General features: G+C 38.4%; 1 protein-coding gene across 1 annotated transcript in view; it reads right to left on the bottom strand.

The window, feature by feature from the left end:
* Window positions 1–2,597: 2,597 nt before the first annotated feature.
* The window catches only part of ARSK (arylsulfatase family, member K), a 20,060-nt gene continuing 12,935 nt past the window's right edge, over window positions 2,598–9,722 (bottom strand). Inside the window, exons 5-8 of the mRNA XM_009330319.1 lie at window positions 8,374–8,545; window positions 6,723–6,947; window positions 3,487–3,711; window positions 2,598–3,401 (exon numbers count right to left, since the gene is read on the bottom strand). Coding sequence (XP_009328594.1) covers window positions 3,127–3,401; window positions 3,487–3,711; window positions 6,723–6,947; window positions 8,374–8,545 — 897 coding nt within the window. The 3' untranslated portion in view covers window positions 2,598–3,126. The remainder of the gene's footprint in view (window positions 3,402–3,486; window positions 3,712–6,722; window positions 6,948–8,373; window positions 8,546–9,722) is intronic.

The following is a 9,722-nucleotide window of genomic DNA, read 5'->3' as shown; positions in this document are numbered from 1 at the left end:
TTGTATCGAAACCACCGCTTGGTGGGTGCTCACGTACTGCAGTTACTTGTGAAGGTACCAGATGCTGTCTGACAGGTAGCTGTAGCATCTCAATCTCAACAAGCTTCCTCCGAGGATGTTAGGCTTAAGGTGACTTTTCTTAGAAGACAACATCGCTCTGAAAACAGTGACCTCATGTGATGTTTTAACAGAACCTCATTTCAACAATTGATGTCTACTTGTAATTACTGCTGCTGATAAAGGGTTATTATAAAGGTGGGTAAAGCCGAACCTGTGCTGTGCAAACGGGACTGAACTTTGTTCAGTAAGACACGAACGGCGGTGAAGCCTACATCCCCACCCAGCGCGCAGAAGGGGGCTGTCAAGAGCATCCCGGGGCATTTGTTCTGGCTCCCTGACCTGCTGCAGGATCACACGTACCTTGGACATTCTTGACAAGTATTTTCAGCTTATTTCTAATACATTCCAATGACAGTTTAGATAGCTTGACAGGCTGTTTTAATGTTTAGCCACTTAAAAGTTCTTTTCTTTTTTTCTCCAATTAGCTCATCAGAACAGCCCTGCCTGAAAAACAAAGACATTTTTCTGCTCTCAGTGGCAGCATTTGCCATCCTCTTACATGAGCCTTATTCATAGTTGAGGACTTTTCAAGGTTTCTCCGATGGCTGAAAACAAACCTAATGAGATTCACAAGTCACTTACTTGTATTATTTTCCTCTGAATCTTCTCATCTGTTTATGTCCTCCTTAAAACACGAAAGCCACAAAATGGAGACAATATCATGAGGATTCACCAGTGTTAAGAAGAATAAAATAACTGACTCATGTCTTACATACAACACTCCTTTTAATCACCCTAGAACCTCACTCCTTTCCTTCGTCACCACATCATGCTGTTGATTCATACTCTGCTTCTGATTCTCTAAAATCTCCAGGCGTGTGGGGCTTTTGTTTCCACAAAACTGCAGCCTAGGCAGTTTGTTCACCATTTTAGTATTTTTCCCTTTCCATTTTGACCTTTAACTAATCCATGATGAATTTTACCTGATTGATTTCAGATAATTTTTCCAGCTATTCAAGACTACTTTAAATTTTAGCCTACCCTCAGAAGCGCTGATAGCTCTCCCAGGGTGGATTTTCTCATGTTTAATAAGAAAAAAGTGCCTACTCCTGCATTCAAATTACTTACTAAAAAAATTACCAAACAGTACTCCATCAAATTCTTGCAGACCTTATTTGATCACTTCTCAATTTTTGGTATCTACTACTGAGTTTGATTTTAGCCAGTTGTGAACCTAACTTACAGTAATTTTATCTAGACTCTTATTTCCACAGCTTGGTTAAAGTAAGATCAGATAGGCCATTGCCCAAGTGCATTCAAAGTCTGGATTTCCCCACTGATTTTTTCCTTACCGACTAGGCTAGTTATACTGACAAAGGCAGCAGATGATTTATTTTCATGATTTGTTGGCAAATTCACAGTGGCAGTCTCTTACCCCTCCAGTGACCACTAGGACCTTGTATTTACAAAAATAATGCCCAGTTTTGTTCATCAGGACGGTGGTACCTCTCCTGCCTCTGTAAACACTTGAAGATAAAAGAAAGGTTCAGAAGCTGATCGGGCCACTGCCCTTGGTAGTCTCAGGTAAATCTCATGAGGCTGTGTTGACCTGACTACATCTAATAAATACGCTTGAACCTGTTGCCATTCCAGCCTGCCTTCTCCCTTTCACTCTCCAACGTCTCTTCAATGTTAATACCACGTAACTCATTCAGTGTCACCGAAAAACAGGGCTTTTTCCTTTGTTAGCTGGCCAACCTTGCATGCTGCAAAGCTCATTTGATTCGTGTTACAATAATGCAGATGCATTAACATAACTAAGGCGGAGTAACTGAATATGACCACATTGTTAAATGTATCTGGTTTGGACTTAAATTAGCTCAGTTCTACACCAACACAGGTAGATCGCGTATTGCAAACGGCGGCAGGAAGGCATTAGGGGATTTTGCCATCTCTCTAACTCTTCAGAACAAAGGTTCACTCACATACAAATATTAAATAACTTGCAAAAGTCAAAGATTTGCTTTTAACAAACAAGTCAGTGTTTTCTTTTTAAATAAGCATTTTAAGAAGACCAGATACAAAAAGAAGTACTAGACTAGACATACTGACTTACCCTGCTACTGGTTGGCTCACATGCCACGGAATCACCTTGCCAGGGAGCATCCCTACCTCCTGATATTCTAGGTCCGCTTTGCGAGCTGGCACATTCCTGGGGTTTCCTGCATTATCTGGAAACCTGCCACCGTGCACTGGGCTTCTTTGGACAGTCTGTGACACAAGGAGTTGTTGCAAGGAATTACAGTAAGAAGTTTGTTTTTCCAATTTGTTTTTCCATTTCACAGAGTATCACAAACTGCACTTTTGTAAGCCTAACACTTACGAAGAAGTACATCTTAAAAACTTGTGTCTTTAAAGAAAGTACTGTCCACAGAACTGACAAAATACAGTTTCCCCTAGTAATTTCTTTAAACATTTTCTAGTAATTTCTTTAAACGTTCAGTTATTAAAAAAAGCACACACACAAAACACACCCAGTTCACCATAATTTTATTTTGCTATATTCCATACAATGTTCTGCGTTCTGTCCAGACCTCTGGAAAGTGACCAGTTTGTTTATTCTTTTCCCTGCTAAATGAGCCTTCATATGGATATGTGCATTTGATGGAAAGTTGGCTCCAGCACACTCCACTGTAATTGGTATCCCACTACACTAAATTTTATAATCCTTGCTTTAGTCAGTCCTTAGAAATGGGAAGTCCTGTTGAGTTTTAATTCTTAATACTCTGCATTTTTGCAACCAGCTAAGTATTGCATATATGCAATATCCTTCCTATATATACTTAAGTGTTATAGAATTGTAACATGTAAAAACCTAGATTTTTTTGTGCTGCCTAGTTATATAAAATGCTTTTGGCTTTCTAACACAAAGCGGTAATTGTTCGGGCATCTTTGCTTTCAATAGCTTATATAAGATAGTAATTCTAACACTTGAAATACAGCGTAATACTTCAAATGCAGAATGTTTTCATATCCTCAGTCGTATTAAATATAGGTTGTTTTTATTTACTTACTTTGACTAAGCCACTTGTCAATTGCATTCTCGTATTTTTTTGGTTCCTTTAACCAGTCCTGATGCCATCTAAGGTTGGCAATAACATTTGAGTAATTCTGACCCAAACTTTGTTTCCAACTGATAAACTGTCTTTTGTTATACTCCTTAACAGAAGAAGAAACCTTTGGATAGTTTACTATAGAGCGGAGTATTTTGTCCAAAGAACGTACAGTTACTGGGAATTTTATGGCAACGTTTGTTAGCTCATCTGGATCGGCAGTAAGGTCTGGAACAAACGAAAAGTCAGTTAAGAGCCAATTTGTATTTAAGTAAATCAATGAGTCAGTTAGGACATACAAGTTGTAACGTACCAAAGAGTTGTGGAAGTACTGAATGGCCATCTGAGTATGCAATATATTTCCATTTGCCAGTTCGAAGCATGTAGATGGAAGAATTCACGTTGCATCCGTGGAACTCGCTCAACACCCACGAGGGCCGAGGCCCTCTGGGTGACGCTTCATTTTCAGCCTTTCCACATAGCAGCGGTATAAGAGAATATCCACTGAGGTTCTGTGGGACAGGAATTCTTGCTATATCTAAGCAAAGATAAAGAAAGTCAAAATGCTACTGTAGCTACCGTGATTATAAAAGCCTAACATAATGCTACAGGTGTCTGAACGTAATTCTGTTTCAGTAATAAAACAGGCATTCCTAATTATTCTCCTTGTAGAACACAGGAACCCCAAAATACACAAATAATAAAAAAAAACTTAAGGAACTTTCCAAGGTCGGCTGCCCACCATCTTGATCAGAAGCAGTACCAGCTATGTCTAAGTCAATCTTTAACAGATGTCAGTTAAAACCAATCGCAATAGCCTCCAGTGATGGGTGGTGCTTTTTTATTTTTTTTAATCACAGTTTTATACCCTTCCCTTCTGCTCTGACCACATAAGGCAGGAGAAAGAGATTGTCACAGCATGAAAGGACTCTAAAAGCTCCATATCCAACATGGTCTAACCATTCATTTATTTGATGATAACAGTGCTAAGCTCCTATCTAGCATTCTTCATCAGTGAATTGCAAAACACTTTACAGAAGGTGGCCATTATGGTTATTACCTATAACTGGTGGGGAAGCTGAGGAAAAGGGCCACTTGCTTCTCTGATAGGGATGGAGATAAAGATGGTATCAGAGGTGGTAACAATACAGTGCACATACAGAAAACACTGGATGACTCTATAGCCTATTAGATGGCCCCTAGAAGATGCTGTAACTTGAATAAGCTCCTCAGTATCAACTTACATCACAAGTGTCTCTAGCTCCCAAAGACCAGGTCAATATTAAGAGGCTGCAAAGATCTCTCAGAGACATTCTGAAAAACATAGTTGAGAATCCCAGGGATGTTACCTGAACTTCGGCATGTCCTAAAAACAGGGTATGACAGTAGTGCTATTTTTAATCACCCTACTGAACATAACATATAGTCATTCAAAAGTCAACACTTTCCATTTCACAGAGCACTGCGGTAGTCTTTTATCTTCTGTTCTACGCCAAGTGGTGATACCCAGCGCATACAGATTGCCCATAGGTGACTTTTTCCTTCATCAGCATGTATCTTCCTTTTTCTCCTCTGTTTCTACAGCATATGTACCTGCCATTAATCTGTAGTTCTTCCTCTAGTAAATAAAAAGGCCAGCATTTGACTAAGCACTAGGAAGACCTGTAACATATAAACCCAGTGGCTTCCAGTGTGTGGGCTAAAAACTTGCACAAATACAGAATACATTTGAACAAATGAAAAGGGATATAGGCCTTCCTCTTCTGTCATCCTAAACCAGTAATGCTATTAATTGCAATAACTGAATTCTCCACATGCAAAGAGTGCTCCAGGCTGGCACCTTCAGCAGCTCCTGCTTTTGCAACAGAGATCCGAAGGTACTGCCATCCAGACCAACAAAGTCAGTGCTGTCTGGAGGAAAGCTTATGCTACATCCTGTTAAAAAACGGAAGAGCTGTTGCACTCCTGGCTGAATTACCCATATCACACAGATTCTGCTGGAATCAAAACACCTGTACCACACTCACTACAGGGTGCACCTAATCTCAAAGTCAGTAAAGGAGGAAGTATTGTGCAAAAGCATTTGGATGGCGTCTTAAGAGAGATTATTGCCCTGAGACAATGCAAAGGGATTACATCTATCACAAAAAAAGACCTGAAATCTGTTTCCTCGCTAGTCAGCAGTAGCATGCAGCCTGAAGAGATAATAGATGACAGAGATAATTCTTCATGTTTTCCCATTCATCTTGACGTATGTGCCCTTTTTGACATTCAGATTACAGGAAAGGGGAACTGCCAGAACACAAGGAAAGAACTTATAAACACAAAGTTCTGGGAAGAAAAAACAAAAGGAGAAAAAGAAGAAGAAGGAAGGATGTTAAACCACCTGACCAATTATGTTATTTGGGAAAAGGCACAAAGAAGAAAAAAAAAGATATTTTTAACTCTTTACACATGATACCACAACTTACATAAGAACCACATATGATACAGATTACTTTACATATATAAAAGATTTGATATCAGAATTTGGAGAAGAAAGCTACCCCAATTATATCCTATTTTCAACTGAATAATTGATTCAAAAGTTTTGAGAAGAGACAGGCAGATAAATATATTTTGTTCTGTTTTTAGAAAATCAACTTAAAACAATATACAAAAGGATTTTTCACTGGCTTTTACTGATAGAAGTACAGTTTTATCTACTGCCCCACGTTCTTTCAGGCAATTGCAGTGTACACGTGACACTTCTTAAAGAGTGAGCTTTGCAGACTGCTTTGAAAAGGACATTTTTCTTATCGGTAGCCTAAAAGATCCCAGATAAAGCCTAGAACGGCGACTTCACCTAATGTTTAGTTCCAATGAGGTTCATCTCTTGCATGCTTTATCACAGGTAACTGTTCAAAGATTCACTCTTAAAAGTAATTTCCATCTGTAAGTAATTTGATGTCAGTCCTTTTTATCTGATTCTCTGCCCCATAATGAATATTTCCATACCCAAGAAGGTAAGAATGGATATCCGTTATTGTATCTTATTATGTTTGCCCATATCAATTGTACATTTCCTATACAAAGTCTTAATCTCGTTTCTTCTGCATGACCCTTCATAAAGGACAATTGTTTGATAAGCTAATGAAACTGCCACCCTTTCAGGTTTAATCTAATCTCTGGATGCATTTACACTGTAATTTCTATGGTAAAATGTTAGGTATGAAGGCTAGCAAGGATTATTCATATCTACAACACATCTGATTGTTATTAAAAAAAAGGTGATAAAGAACAAATAATCCTATATATAATCATTCACTGTGATTGTGTTGATGACAGTAACAGTAATAAGGAACATCATCAGCTCCTTTATTTAATTTTTAGATCAATTTTTTGCATTTTTTATTAAGTCCATATGTATGTTCCACAGATAAATTGTTATTTCCTGTTGTGTTACTACATTGCCTCACAAAGTGGAGACATAATTCTGACTATAATACAAATGCATAATAATAGTAGTAACTGGGAAAAAAAAGTTTCATTTTAAATGACTTAACTCACCAAGCATAGTAGGATATATATCCACGAGAGATACCACATTTGGTACTTGTTGCTGTTTTTTTATGCCTGGCCCCATAACCAAAAGCGGAACATGGGAACTTCCTTCATACATGCTCATTTTATAGAACTGCCGGTGTTCCATAGCAAGTTCTCCATGATCTGCAGTGAATATAACGATTGTTTTTTTAAGAAGCCCAGTATCTCTCAGAGCTGAAATAATCTCACCTGCAACAAGAAAAAGATACTGAAAAGGATACCTCCAGAACATTCCTTCCAACTTCTGTACCTGCAAAGCAGCACGCAAACCCCGAGGAATCTTAGACGGAGGGCTGGAAACTGCCCTCTCTGCCACAGAAGGCAGAGCCCAAAGCATTCAGCCCAGAATAACGTACAGTCGTCAATGAGTTGCAGGAGTCTGGCTCCCAATGAAGTGTGGAGGGCACTGAACAACGACGATAAAAATTGCAAAAGGCAAGGATGCACCACAGCACAAGCTGCATTTTTGCTATCGTCACTTTTAATTTCTAGCCTAACTAATAATAGTTATTTCAACAGCAGTAAAATAGGTCAGCAGAAGCCCTGCACTACATTTAGGGTGAAGGACTCTTGACAGTATCCACCTTACACATAATCAGTGGAAGTCTGTCCTTCCTGTGCCTGCCTATACCCCCGCAGGAGCCCTCTGCACATACATTTATGCAACAAAGACAGGGCCAAGATCAATGAAGTCAGCAATGAAGCAAAGCACTTACACATCTTTAAAGTTAAAACACTAAGATGATTCTTGCTTAAACAGACTAGTTAAAAACTTAAAATACACTACCAAATTAAACCCCAGTGCAGATACTTTGCAATACCTTCATTTCCTAAACCTGTCAGGCTCCCGTTGATCTCTTACTTCATAAAACATGGAAGAGTAATTCTGTGTCTTTTAAATTACTTTATCATTCTAACAGTGCTAAAAAGATCAGCTTATTTATTCATTAATTTCATATTAGAATGCAAGGAAATTTCTGTTCCTTCATGGTGACTTTTCAAATTAAGAAATAAAATACTGTAAATGAAGACCAATTTGCATTACAATTTTTATGTATGTAGAACTTACTGCAAACTAGGAAGAATTCTGAATGCTTAATTAGTTTTTTTTTTCTTCTTCTTAACTTTCAATAATATGCTGCTAAGGGAGACTTCAAAGGTAACCTTACTGTTTAGTCTATGCATAGTAGGTGTCATCCAGTCTATGCATTTGAAAACAATCTCTAAGGAAACTGCTTATGCCCTAAAATTTATCTTTCCTTCCAGCTTTGCTTTGCCAGTCTGTCCCCTTTACATTATTTCAGTTAGCACTTAATCAAAGAGTATTTTGTTCCTCTTGTACATGGGTCAAGCAACACTTTGCTGCAGTTACTGGGCTTTTACAGGGTGTCTGACTGGTGGTTTTGATTACTTTTCAGGGTGCTCTGAATTCACCTTGCAATACCTTAAAAGCTATCCCGTTATTTATCATACAGACTGATTAAGCAACATCCATGTGACTTACTCCCAGATCTGAATTGTGCTTTTTCTTTTTTTCCAGAAGACCAGCCCTATCAGCGTTTTCTTAAAAAAAATCAGAACCAGAAAACCCAGCGTATAATGAAACATTACCTACCCAGCATGGCATCTGTCTCCGCACACATAGCATAATAAAACGCTCTAATATTTCTCACTTCTTGCTTTGTAAACTCTCCTGTGCAATTCTTGGTGTAAGATGAGTAATAGTCTACTGGATGCATCTCTGAAAGAGAAGACCACTTGGGTATTTTAATAGCTTCGTAAGTTACCTAAAAATAAGAGGAAATTAACATTACTTCAGCAACTGAATTAAACAATTTTTTAAAAAACAGATTTAATTTAAAACTTCTTAGCATAAATTCACAGTTCTCAATTTGTGGTCCAGGAAACACCAGCTGCTAATCTGTTACATGGTGCTGCTACCTCCTCCATACTTCCCCTCTGCTTCCACAGGTATTAAGTCAATTTAAAAGACAGCTATAAAAATCAGCTAGAAAGTAAGGCTAGGAGCCAGACGTATGTGCTTTACCAGCTGATATCTTTTTTTGAGAGAGATACTGCAGAACAATCTTCTAGAACTGTACTCTAGAGTAAGTATGGAAGTATTGGCATAGTGTCTCATTAACTATAGATAACTGTAAACCATATGTATCAAAAAGATCGGGTGTTGTGTGAGCCTACAGAACAACACACTTAGTCTGGTAAGGTCTCCAGGACAGCGGATGACAAATCTTGACATCTTGATAAAAAGAATTCACTACATTAGACCAATTTTCTAATAATTTTCCATTTGTTTCTACAGATGTCAATCCATTTAGTTATAAAGAAGTGTAAGATCAGTTTGAAATTAAAAAGTAGGAGCCAATAAATTACAAATAATGCTAGATTTGTATATTCAAATAGGCATGCTCACAGATATTGTGTGCTGCAGTACCAGCTTTAAAGGCTCAAAGTTTGATATACACATTTAGCCTAGGCAGTCACACTTGTAAGCATTCCCTTAAGTGCTGCATTTAACAATTAATTACTTCTATATTGTAGACTTAAAGCACAAATTACCACAAAGCAAAGAAGATGTAATCTCAATATGGAAAACTTAAGCTTATTAAATAAAACCTCACCTGTTGCTCTCATTTACCTCTGAAAATCTTCTCTAACAAACAGAGCTGAGGCCTAGATTATGCCACAGTGTCCTGGTTTCGGCAGGGATAGAGTTAATTTCCTTCCTAGTAGCTGGTACAGTGCTGTGCTTTGGATTTAGGGTGAGAACAATGTTGATAACACACCGATGTTTTAGGTGTTGCCGAGCAGTGCTTACACTAGCCAAGGACTTTTTAGTTTTCCATGCGCTACCAACTGAGAAGGCTGGAGGTGCACAAGGAGCTGGGAGGGGGCACAGCCAAACTGGCCAAAGGGACATTCCATACCATGGGACGTCATGCTCAG

The sequence above is a fragment of the Pygoscelis adeliae genome, unplaced genomic scaffold (assembly GCF_000699105.1).
Source record: "Pygoscelis adeliae isolate BGI_AS28 unplaced genomic scaffold, ASM69910v1 Scaffold178, whole genome shotgun sequence".
Taxonomy (NCBI): Eukaryota; Metazoa; Chordata; class Aves; order Sphenisciformes; family Spheniscidae; genus Pygoscelis; species Pygoscelis adeliae.
Note: the sequence above shows the minus strand (reverse complement) of the source record. Positions and strands in the feature narration are given on the sequence as shown.